Source organism: Hippopotamus amphibius, chromosome 12 (assembly GCF_030028045.1).
Source record: "Hippopotamus amphibius kiboko isolate mHipAmp2 chromosome 12, mHipAmp2.hap2, whole genome shotgun sequence".
In the NCBI taxonomy this organism is placed as follows: domain Eukaryota; kingdom Metazoa; phylum Chordata; class Mammalia; order Artiodactyla; family Hippopotamidae; genus Hippopotamus; species Hippopotamus amphibius.
In genome coordinates, this window is record NC_080197.1 from 27,523,789 (window position 1) to 27,536,820 (window position 13,032).

The 13,032-nt window shown below is 46.8% G+C and overlaps 1 protein-coding gene across 1 annotated transcript in view; it reads right to left on the minus strand.

Moving 5' to 3' along the window:
- Positions 1-2,542: 2,542 nt before the first annotated feature.
- HCK (HCK proto-oncogene, Src family tyrosine kinase) overlaps positions 2,543-13,032 on the minus strand; it is a 39,948-nt gene continuing 29,458 nt past the window's right edge. The window contains exons 11-13 of the mRNA XM_057703384.1: positions 8,936-9,089; positions 6,276-6,407; positions 2,543-3,004 (exon numbers count right to left, since the gene is read on the minus strand). Of these exons, the coding sequence (XP_057559367.1) occupies positions 2,802-3,004; positions 6,276-6,407; positions 8,936-9,089 (489 nt within the window). The 3' untranslated portion in view covers positions 2,543-2,801. The remainder of the gene's footprint in view (positions 3,005-6,275; positions 6,408-8,935; positions 9,090-13,032) is intronic.

Below are 13,032 nucleotides of genomic sequence, written 5' to 3' on the forward strand. Positions count from 1 at the left end.
CTTCTTTTTGAAGTGTCTGTTCAGGTCTTTTGCCCATTTAAAACATTTTTTTTCTTTTGCTCATTTTTTAAAGTGAGTTGTTTTCTTATTAATGAGTTTTAAGAGTTCTTTGTGTATTTTGGATATCAGTCCTTTATCAGATATGCATTTAACAAATATTTTCTCCCAGGTTGGAGCTTGTCTTTTCATTTTCTTAAATGTCTTACAGCAGAGTTTTAATTTTAATCAATTTTTTTCTTTCATGGGCCATACTTTTGATGTTGTACCTCTCCACATGTATTCATTAGTCTTTCCTGTGACTAAAGGGATAAATCAGTGTGTAGGCTAATGGGTTCAGAAGGCAGGATAAACTGAAAGAGCAGGAGGGCAGGAATTGACCCCTTGATCTTGTCCGTATAGGCTCCACCTTTTGAGATCATGTCTCAGTCATCTGTTTCTATAATAATGCCACATAACAAAACAACTCCAGAACTCAAAGGCTTATATTGATAAGCATTTACTTCTTTCTCAAATGTCCACGGGTCGGCTGGGTTTCAGTTGATTGAGGCTGTGCTCAGCTGGGTTTAAATCCACGCTGCAGGTTGGGTCCAGATCTGTTCCACATGTCATTCGTCTTCCTTGGACCTTGTTCTTTTCAGGTCAAAAGGCTGGAGGGCGATCCCAGCCACACAAGCACATTTTCTAGCCTTTGCTTACATCATATCTGCTAATATTGCATTGGCTAAAGCAAGTCCATGGCCAAGCTCAACATCAGTGGGGCAGGGAAATATACTCCTCCTATGGATTACTGAAGAGCAGTCTAATATGCCACAAATCATATATACAAATTCCTATCACAGGACCCTGGGCTCCGCTCTCAGGTATCCAAAGACACGTTCTCAAACAAGAAATCAAGAGAGAAATTCAGTTATAAACTAGGTAAGTTGAAACACTTTATTTTCCACTGTTCTTATACCCAGTGCCTAAGATTAGACTCTGTGCTATTCAGGGCTACAAAATCAAGTCATTATAGGCTTCCATGGGACTCTGGTGGGTCCTTCATGAAGGATAGAGACGCTTCAGGAGATACAATAATACAGAAAGGTGTCATTTGGGACTTCCCTGGTGGCTCAGTAGTTAAGAATCTGCCTGCCAATTCAGGGGACACAGGTTGGAGCCCTGGTCCAGGAAGATCCCACATGCCATGGAGCAACTAAGCCCATGTGCCACAACTACTGAAGCCTGTGTGCTGCAACTACGAAGCTCACATGCCTAGAGCCCCTGCTCTGCAACAAGAGAAGCCACTGCCCTGAGAAGCCTGCACACTGCAACAAAGAGTAGCCCTTGCTCATCACAACTAGAGAAAGCCCTCATGCAGCAACAAAGACCCAACACAGCCAAAAAAAAAAAAAGAAAGAAAGAATTCCTCAATTAAAAAAAAAAAAAAGGTGTCATTTGCTCCCCATCCCATTCTCCACCTCTTCTCATTGCTCCCCTTACAACAAAGTTAACTGCCAGAGACTTTTTCAACCGAGACAACTTGCAGGGAGGCCCCGCTGCCTCCCTGTCTTCTCTGCCTCCTTCCTACATCTCCACCCCCCTACCCCTCACCTCCCACTGAGAGCTGCCCACGCAGGATACCACATACCTCTCAGCAGTCACATCTCCAGCAGCTAGGACTCCTGCAGTGGTGGATATCGTCTTAACAACCGTGATGGCTGCTTGGCCATGGAAAATGCAAGGGCTACAGGCAGCCCCCCAGCCCTGGGGGAGAGCCAGACCAAGCAACTTGCACAGCCATGTGGCTTGGCAGGAGGGCCAGTGTCGCAGATCATGAAAAAAATCTCCCTGTCATCCTGGCAGACCTGGCCCCTGGGAGACAAAAACCCATCCGCTGTGATAGGTGAATAACCCTCCCCCTCAAAAAAACAAATGTCCATTTCCTAATTCCTGGAACTTGTGAAGATGTTACTTCATGTGGCAAAAGGGACTTTACAAATGTGATTAAGGGAGTGAAGATGGGGAAATTGGTCTGGATTATCCAGGTGGGTCCAGTGTAATTACAGGGGTCCTTACAAGTAACAGAGGAAGGCAGGAGCCTCAGAGTCAGAGATGGAGATGTAATGACAGAAGCAGAATTTGGAGTGATGAGCAGAAGGGAACAGGAAATGTGGGCACCTTCTAGCAGCTGGAAAAGGCAAATAAACGATTCTCCCCTAGAGCCTCCAGAAAGCACACAGCCCTGCCAACCCATCTCAGACTCTGACCTCTGGAACTGTAAGACTATAGATTTGTTTTGTTTTAAGCCGCCAAATTTGTGCTAATTTGTTACAGAAGCCATAGGAAACTAACAAAGCTAGCAAGTATTTGGGGACAGTTAGCAAACTGTGAGCATTGAACCCCACTTCTCTTTGCCAGTCCTTCCCCCTTTGACATGTCATCCAGCAAAAGGCAAATATTCAGGAACTGGCAAGACAAGGCAAGCCAACCTGTTAGTAAAATCTTTATCATTCAGATCTTTTATTTAAATATTTATTTCATTATTTTTAAGTTTTCCATCCAAACCACAGCTGTAACCAGAATCCAGCTGTCCCAGGCAACAGAAATATCAACTGGGGGGTGTCCTGAGAATGGCAGATTGTGGATCACTAGAGTCAAAAAGAGATTGTCCAGTCCAACCCACCAACTTGGCAGATGAGGAATTGTGGCTGGAGTGAGGGTGGGTGTCTGGGAGTGAGAAGGGTGAGCGGGCACCGGGCAGATGGTGCTGGAGCCACCGTGCAGGCATGGCTTCACTGCCTGGCCCTGCCTGGGTGCCTGCATCACGGCTGCTGTTGGTACTGGCTCTCGGTGGCCGTGTAGAAGTCATCCAGCACACTCTGGATGTATTCGAAGGTGGGCCGCTCCTCAGGGCGATTCTTCCAGCAGCGAGTCATGATGTTGTAGAGCTCCTCGGGGCAGTGCTCTGGTTGAGGCATCCGGTAACCCCGCTCCAGTGCTCGGATCACCTCGGGGTTTGACATCCCTGAGAAGGAGCCATGGAATTAAAAAAGGAGGGATTGGGGTCGGGGTGGCAGACCCCGTTGCCTCCCCAACAACCATCACTCCACACCTCCCCATGGGAGCTGAGCTCCTCCCACTGTGAAAGCCAGGTATCCCTTTCCCAGCCTCCCCTACAGTGAGGGCAGGGCCCTGGTGCTCAGTTTTGGCCAATGGAGCTGACGGGGAGACTCCCAGGAGACTTTCTGGAAAGGTTTTTCTCCCTTAGGAGAAAAGAGGCTTTGGAAGACACACACTTCCTTCTTCCTTTGGACACTGTGACACAATGTGATCTTTGGAGCTGCAGCAGCCATCTGACCACATGGGGAAGACAATCACAGAGGAACCAACCTGGGGTCCTGACAGCCTTCTCAAAAGCTGAACTGAGCAGTCATGACAGCCAGACTTCTTACTCTGGGGAATAATAACTTCCCTATTGTTTCCAGCACTCTTAGTCTGTTAATTTGTTACTTACAGCCAAATGCATCCTAATGGATACAGAGTTCCAAAACCCACTTCCTGGTTTCTATTGGTGTACCCTCAAGATAAAACAGCCAGGCAGCTAGACTCAATGTTACCTAATGAACGGGAACATTTCTTTGTTCAGTTAAAGTTTATGTTAGTTATCCTCAAGAACAACCATTTAAATATCTATGATCCCCAATTTTATATTACCAGTCTTGAACTCCAAACATATTCATAGATCCAAGTGCTTCTTTGAACATCCTTACTTGGATGTCTACAAGTCACCCCAAATGTAACAGGGCTGGAATAGAACTTTGAATATCTATCCCTAGCCCATCACCCACCCAGTTATTCAATCACAACCAGGAGACTCATCCTCAATTCTTCTTGCTCCCTCACCTTCCACATCAGGAAGTTGCATCCTTTCTGCTTTTAAGGCACAGCACCAACTCATCAACTTATCTCTGTTACCACATCACCACCGTCTGTGCCACTGCTGCAGCTCCCACCATCTCCTCAGCCCTGATCCACTCTCTACATTGAACCAAAGCGTCACTTAAATGTGGAAATCAGATGATGCCACTTCCCTGCCTAGAATCCTCCTATAGCTTCTGTACACTTAGGCTAATACCCATACGCTTCACCATGACCATGGATCCTGCCTGATTGGGCCCCTGCCAACCCTCATATATCATCTGCTCTCATACCTTGTCAGCTACCTGGCATCCTTGCTATTCTTCAGGCACACCTCAGGCCCTAAGAGCTGGCAGTGCCTTCTACCTGGAGTCCTTTCCCCAGGTCCTCACTCAGCTGGCTTGCAGCTCAAATATGACCTGCTCTGACAGTGCTCCCGGTCCACAGGAGCCCCACATCACTCCCTCTCTTATGTCCCTGCTTCATTTTCTTCTCTGCAGTGATCTCTGAGAGTGTGTGTCTGTTTAGTGTGTGTTTCTCCAGGCTAGAACGTGATCTCCTGCCGAACACGGACCTCATCTCTCACTGTATCCTCCATGCCGAACACACAGTAGGAATTTGATAAACAGTGTTGAGTCAACCAAGTGTCTACACCTTTTATTTCTAATCTTCACAACCACTTCTGCACAGTAGACATCATTACCTATATTTCTTACAGATGAAGAACTGGGGTAGAAGTCAAATGGATTTCTCAAAGTGTAATTGTTGATGGGGACAGAATTAAAGCTTAGGACTATTTACTTATAAAGTCAGGGACTCTTGAGAGCTTGTTTGGAGGTTCTAGCAGGGGAGCGCAGCTACTCGTATACCCTTGACCGAAGAACGGTCCTCCTCTATTGGGGAAGGTCGTCCTCTTCGACCGAGCGCGCAGCTTCGGGAGGGACGCACATGGAGTGGTGAGGGAGGAAGGGGACACCCGCCTAGCCAGCCAGATCAGCTGAATCAACCCTGGCGATCAATGGGGTGACAGATGTCGCTGCCAGATCGCCCTCACATCCAAGTCAGGGACTCTTTATATCCACCTTGCCTCCTCTCCCCAGTGTTCTGGCTGCAGATACCCTAGGAGTCATCCCAACGGAAAAGGAACAGAGAACAACTTTATTTACTGAGTTCCAGGCAATCTACATGTCGGGTATATCATTGTATACCCCATGGTCTACTCAGCGTAGGGTGCTGCCCACAGGCATGGAGAGAAATTCATCCATTTGGCAAATAGTTACTAGGCACCCACTACATGCCAAGCACAAAGGTAGGCAATGCAGACGCACCAGTGAAGAATATAGACATGATTTCTGGCCTCACAGAGCTCAGAGTCTTTTGGAAAAATATCAAACAAATATATAGTTATCAATGATGATGAATGCTGTGAATGAAACAGTATAGGGTATTGTGAACAAGAAGCACAGGGGCATGTATGGTACTTTAGATGACTGGGCAGTGGGATATAGCATGAAATGAAGTGGGAGAAGTAGGCAGGGGCTGGATCATGCAGGACCTGCAGGCCACAATTAGGAGTTTGGGATTTTGTCCTAATTATGCTGGGAGGCCATTAAAAAGTTAGAGGTGGAGAAGGGAAAAGATCTGGTTCACAATTTTAGAAAAATCCCTCTGGCCTCAGGTGGAGAATGGCCTGTAGAGATGGGAGACTGATTAGGAGGCCACTGCACCAGTGAGGTGAGGAAGGATGTTGGCCTGGTGTGGGTGGAGGCTGTGGAGTTAGAAGTGGGCAGACTTGGGGTGTTTTTGGAGTCTAATGTCCAGAACCCTTTGACTTCTTGGATGTGGAAAGGGGTGAGAGAAGAGGAAGAGTCAAGTGTGCTCCCAGACTTCAGGCTTAAGAAATTCGATGGTTAATGGTGCCTTTAACTGAGATGGGGCAGGTGAGGGGAGGTTGGGGGTGAGGGTCAAGAACTCAGTCTGACATAGAGAACAGAATGGTGGTTGCCAAGGGGGAAGGGATTGGGGGAGGGATGGAGTAGGAGGTTGGGGTTAGCAGATGTAAGCTTTTGTATATAGAATGAATAAACAACAAGGTCCTACTGTATAGTACAGAGAATTATATTCAATATCCTATGATAAACCATAATGGAAAAGAATATTAAGAAGAGAATGTGTGTGTATATATATATATGCATATATATATATAACTGAATCACTTTCGTTATGCAGAAATTAATACATTGTAAATCAACTGTAATAAAAATATTGATAATAAACAAAATAACAGACAAAACCTCAGTCCGAATGGATACACTGACAAGAGAAGGGGGCCAGGCTGGGCCCTGGAAGCAGCCCCAAGTTGCTGCCCCCTCTCCTACCTGGGTAAGGGATCCGGCCGTAGGTGACGATCTCCATCAGCAGGATACCAAAGGACCAGACATCTGACTTGATGGTGAAGGAGCCAAAGTTGATGGCTTCAGGAGCTGTCCATTTGATGGGGAATTTGGCCCCTGTGGTTTGGACAGAGCAGAGTCAGGGCGAGTCTGGGGAAGAGTCAGGGCTGGGTCTCTGCCAGGGTGAGGGAATAGGACAGTGGTATAGCTGCCAACATCTGCCCCCTGCAGAACTGCGACTGCCCTCAGTCTGACCTCCATGGAAGCAAGGAACATCCATCCTGAGGACAGATGGCTAAAGTGGGGAGGAGTGGGCGCCTGGGGTGCGGCAGGGAATTTACTCTCTGGGGCCACCTCATTAATTCAGGTGATGTGCTGGTGAACTACGACTCCTGAACAGTGGAGTCCTAGAGGTCACAGGATCTTTGGGGGCAGCAGAACTTCAAGGACTTTGACTCCAGGTCATATCTGATGCCTCAGCCCCCTAACCCCCGGCCATGGGGGCAGGGAAGATTTCGGCTCCTGGCCTCTGAGGTTTCCCCAGTCACTGGGTGTCTCCCCTTCTAGTCCTCCTCTCTTTGCATCTGGTCTGGGATGGGTTTAGTTAACCTTTGGTGAGTGATTTCTATCATAATTCCACTGTGGTTGGGGAACGTGGTGTAAAGGATACATGTTCTTTGGAGTTTGTTGAGACCTGCTTTAGGATTTGGTGCGCAGTCAGGTTCTGAAAATGCTCTGTGTGTTTTTTCCCCATCCCGTCCTTTCCTGGGATGGAGAGGGTTTTCTTTATTCCCCGTATCCTCTCTTGGTTTAGAAATTGTACATTTTATTCCTATTCTTTTAGGGGCTGCCCTTAGTTTAGATGTTTTTATTGTGTCACAACAAACATGAAATGAAATGTACAAATCTTTCACGCACAACTTGATGCACTTTACATATGTATATCCCCTTGTAACCACCACTCAGATCAAGAGCTAGAACATTTTCAGCATCTCAGAAGGCTCCCTCCTGCCCCCTCTCAGTCAATAACCCCCCCCAATCCAGATAACTATGATTCTGACCTCTAGCACCATAAATGAGTTTTGCCTGTTTTTTTGGTTTTATGGAGATACACTCACAGACCATATAATTCACCTACTTAAAATATACAGTTCTATGGTTTTTATTATATTCACAAAGTTGTAAATTTTAAAATATTTTCATCATACACCTCCCCCCCCCCCAAACCACAGCAGTCACAACTCATTTCTTTCCAGCCCCCCACTCCAGCCCTAGGCGGGAGATAATCTACTTTCTGTCTCTATGTATTGCTTGCTCTGGGCATTTCATATAAGTGGAATCATACAATATGTGGTCTTTGTGTCTGGCTTCTTTCACTTAACATGATATTTTCAAAGTTTATCCATGTTTAGGGTATATTAGTACTTCATTTCTTTTTTTTATGGCCAAATGACATTCCATTGTATGTCTATATCCCTTTTGGTGTATCTGCTTATCAGTTGATGGACACTTGGGTTGCTTCCACTTTTAGCTTTTAAGAATAATGTTGCTGTCAACCTTCACATACATGTTTGCCTGTTTCTGAATTTTATATAAATGGACCCATCCAGCATCTGTTTTTTGGTCTGCTTTTATTTCCATATTATGCTGTGAGGGTCGTCCATTTTTTTGTATATGTCACTGGTTTGTAAGTTCTCATTGCGACATGATGTTATATTCTGTGAATATACCACCATTTAAATATCATTCTACCTAAATGCCCATCAACAAATGAATGGATAAAGAAGATGTGGCATATATATACAATGGAATATTACTCAGCTATAAAAAGGGATGAGATGGAGCTATATGTAATGAGGTGGATAGACCTAGAGTCTGTCATACAGAGTGAAGTAAGTCAGAAAGAGAAAGACAAATATTGTATGCTAACTCACATATACAGAATCTAAAAATGGTACTGATGAACTCAGTGACAAGACAAGAACAAGGACACAGATGCAGAGAATGTACTGGAGAACTTGAGGTTTGGGGGGGCGGGTGGTGAAGGGGAAGCTGAGATGAAGTGAGAGAGTAGCATGGACATATATATACTACCAAGTGCACAATAGATAGCCAGTGGGAAGTTGCCGTATAACAAAGGGAGTTCAACTCGAGGATGGAAGATGCCTTAGAGAACTGGGACGGGGAGGGTGGGGGGAGTCGAGGGAGGGTGGGGGGGAGTCGAGGGAGGGAGGGAATACGGGGATATGTGTATAAAAATAGATGATTGAACTTGGTGTACCCCCCAAAAAATAAAAAATAAAAAAAAGCACACTACATATATATAAAAAATAAATAAATAAATATCATTCTACTATTTATGGACATTTAGATTCTTCCCAGGTTTTGTCTATTACACATAAAGTTGCTCTTACCTTTAGTTTCAGCATGACTTGACTAACCCAATCTACAACTGATCACAGTTACTGGGGGGAGACTCTGCAGACAAGACACTATGTGCAGGAGGAGTCCATCCAGCTTAATAACTCACAGCCGATACTGGGACAGACCTTTGCATTTTTACCAATCACTATCACAGGTCTTAACTCTCAACACTCACGACCCACCCAAGGGGGCCCCATGGGGCCCTCGGCAGCATCCCCTACCTTCCCGAGCTGTGTACTCGTTGTCCTCGATGATCCGCGCCAGGCCGAAGTCAGCAATCTTGCACACCAGGGACGCGGACACCAAGATGTTGGCGGCTCGGAGGTCTCGGTGGATGTAGTTCCTTCGCTCAATGAAGGCCATGCCTTCTGCAATCTCCACCCAAAACAGAGACACCCTTACCCTCAGATCTGGCCCAGCCCAAGGAGGGTCTCATCCAAAGCAGAAGAGGAATGTCCAAGCGTGAGAAAGCTGGACAATATGTGTGCCAGCCCCCCCTTTTTTTTGTGGGCAAGTTCTGGGCTCAGATTGGCATTTCTCTGTCTACCCAGCCAGGCAGGGTAGGGGCTTCCTCAGGACCTGGACCAGTTTGGGGCTTCTCTAGAGTTCCAAGACTTCCAGAGAATACTTTGAGGGAAAAGCATTTTTTCTCCAAGGACCTACACACACACACACACACACACACACACACACACACACACACACACACACACACACACCCCAGGTTACTTTGATGGGCTTTCATCCCTAATTCCCCTTCTGGAAACAACCTAGGCTTACATCACATTCCGCTATATCTCTTCTGCCTCCTTCACCCCCAAGCCTGGGTAGGGAAAGTTACTCATTCAACAAATAACTACTGAGTGTCTTGTGGGTGCCAGACACATTACTTGAACAGGTGGCGAGCCAGGCAAAGTCCCTGCAAGTGGTAATGAGTACCATAAAGAAAGGATAAAGCAGGTATTAGGACATGAAGTGTAGAGGGCTGTTTTGGATTGGATGGTGAGGGAAGGCTGCTTTGAGGAGGTGAAATTATAGCAAAGATCAGAGTGATGTTAATAAGTGTGTCAAATAAGAGCATTTCTGGCAGAGAGAACATCATGTGCAAAGGCCCGGAGGTAGAAATGAGCTTGGGTATTCACGGAAAAGGTGGCTGAGGGAAGTTGCCAGAGGGGAAGTAGGCGAATTGAGGTTGTGAGGGAGGCTGTTGATCGGGAGGAACGTTGTAGTTTAGGAGGAGAGGTTGGGCTGTATTCTGAGCACGAAGGGAAGAGAGAAGTCTTGGAGCAGGACAGTGACATGGTCTGATGTATATGTTAATGTCATCATGGCTGCCGAATGCATAATGGACTGTGTGGGGGATTCTTATTCACTATGGGACCTTGGAAGCCTGACAGAAAGATGTGGGATTTTTCCTTAGAGACGTTTTCCACTTACAAGGGTTTGTGCATTAACCCTCATAAACAAGTTTATGGGTAACCCTCAGAAACTCAGAAAATAGTGTTTATAGTTCATAAACTGGCCTTCGATGTCCTTGAGCCAGGTGTTATCACCATCTCTTTTGTATAAAGGAGGGACACCTTTTCCAGATCACACCACCAGGGAGATTCTGATTCAAACCAGTCTGTGGATTTCCTCCTAGTGCCCCAGGCTGCCTCTAGTTAAGTCACCCAGAACTCCCGTGCTCTGGAGAACTGCAGCGAGGTGCAATCTATCTGGTGAGATTATTTGGGGAGGTGGGACTTCTGGCCAGACCAAACCGAGACACAAGCTTGTTCAAGGTCTGAGGCAAATGGATGGTGCACTTGTGGAACGTGGCCAGCAGGGGGCACCTGTGGCCATTTGAACTGAGGTCTGAGGCTCCAGCCTTTACAACAAAACCCTGATTCTCTGATTTCGTTTGGGGTAGCCCTCCGGCGGTGGGGTGAGGCAGACTCTTGGCCTAGGGAGTGTGGAAAATTTATAATGTTCTTAGAGGGACAGTTAACAACAGCTATAACGTTAACAGCGGACATTGTAGCTTATTCACTAATCAGAAAGTGGTAAGTAACAAACTTAAATAGCATTTACTCTCTGCTTTGGGGAGTAACAAATTTAAATAGCATTTACTCTCTGCTTTGGGGAAGGTATTGTTGATGTCAGCACGATTTCACAGGTGGGAAAACTGAAACCCAGGGAAATAATTAACTGGCCCAAGTGGAGAACAGGACTGGAAATCTGACAGCCCTGCTCAGGGTTTGTGTCCATGACTCTACCTGAATTTTTGGCACAGAGCAGGCACTAATGCTGGTCATTACCATTTTGCAGGACCCAGGGGCAGACACTCACGCTGTGGGTTTGCACATGAGCACAGGAGCTCAGTGGGGCAGGTGGGACTAACCCCCCCCCCCACCACCGTCAGGAGACAGCAGATGAGAACGCCTAGGTGACCCTGGGTTGAGCCCCACATCTCTGTGATCTCAAGCAAACTACTTCATCCCTCTGTGCCTCACTTTTCTTTTCTGTAGAACGGGGACAATAGAACCTCCATCCAAGCAGTCGTGTGAGGATTAATACTCTAAGTCTACATCAAGGGCTTAGAACAGAGTCTGGCACATACGTATTCACTTCAACAACGGCTATAATGGTCCCTGTTGAGGAAACTGGCCCTCAGAGAGGTTAAGCAATTTGCTCAAAGCTCCAAAGGCAGAGCTGGGGTCAAGAGCAAAACTCTACGTGATTCCTAAGCCCATGTGCATGTAGTGTTGCTTCTCAAGGGTTTGTCAACTGCACTAAGAGGGGATAGGTTGACTGGGTTCAGGATTGGTCTGTGAATTGGGAGTTGATGAGATGGTGAGATTTCATGACCAATCAAGTGGACGGCCATGATGTCAGGCGTTGGAACTTGGGTTAGCTTCTGAGAGTATCAGGGAATCACGGAACCAGCTGGAAGGGCCTGTCGGGATATCCCAGGTCAGGGTTCTTCAAACTGAATCTAACTGAGGGACAAAAGAAAGGTCAGCCCCTTCAATCAGAGCACCTCTCTTTTGATCAGTTTTAAAGTATTTAGTTGCTCTATAAGATTCATTTGACCAACAGAGTTATGGCTTAAAAAAAAAAAAGAAAAAACTTTCAAACTTGAAAACCACAGAGATGGTCCAATTCCCTCATTTGACAAATGGAGGGACTGAGACCCAGAGTGGATCTGAGGCTCCACAGCCAGGTGGTGACAGGGCTGGGCAGCCTCCACGGCGCCCACCTGCCTCTCCAGGACTGGAGGTGAAGACTGGGCCCCCAGGTTGGCTCCTTCCTGTTCCTGGGCTTGGAGTCTACCTCTGCTCTTGGATGCACAAGGGCTTGGAACCTCCCTCCCTCCTGTGGTTTCTGTTTTCCTGTCTGTGCCATGAGGAGAGCGGTTCTTGCCCCAGTCCATGAGCCTCCACCCAGCAAGGTTTCTGCCAGTGTGACGGTTATAATTTAGCAACAGGTCAGACTGTTGTTTCCTCAGGGCAGGGCCCGTTGAAGGGAAAATGCCAACTCTTGATTTCCATATGCCTCTGGCATTCCAGGCTCTGAAAGGTAAAGCCTTTTATTGTACCTCTGCCCCCCTCCCCAGGATTTGCGTGCTCAAATGAGCTCTGCCTTAATTGGCATCTCCAGAAGGCCCAGCCCTAGGCCCCGGTGTCCCTCTGCCTTAACACCTTCCAGGCTACAAGCCACACGCCCCTCATTTTTGCCAGGCCCAGGCTCCAACGGACCAAGCTGAGCTCTTGTTTCGCCCTTTGGGCTTTGGCACAGGCTGTTTTTTCTGCCTAGTATATCCTTCCTCTCCCCGTCATCTGCCTAACTTCTACTCATCCTTCAGGCCTCAGCCTAGAGGCCTCTTCCTCTGGGAAGCCTTCTTGGATTGTTCCTGGACCGGGCTAAGTGTTCCAGCAGCCTACTCCCATAGCACCCACTTCCTCCCCTGTTTTCCCACAGATAGGAGAGAATGAGAGAGGATAATAGTAAAAAGCACTCAGGCTGGGGGTGAGAATAGCTGCAGAAAGTGATGGGAAGATGAGAAAGAAAAAGGGGGTTCGAGAAGTGTTTCTGTGATTTGTGGACGTTATTAATTTTGCTGGATCCTGCATTCTTTTGACACTGAGCCAGGACCACTTAGGTCCTAGCTCTCTAAGAAATTCAGTTGTTTCATAAGTACAAACCGTGGGAGGACAGCAGTACTTTCCATTTTGTTCACTGCTGTATCCTCCAAAAGTAACACAGTAATTTAGGCAAGCTACTTCACCTCGCTGGGCCTCAGTTTTCTCATCTGTACTTCACTTCCTCTCTATGCCTC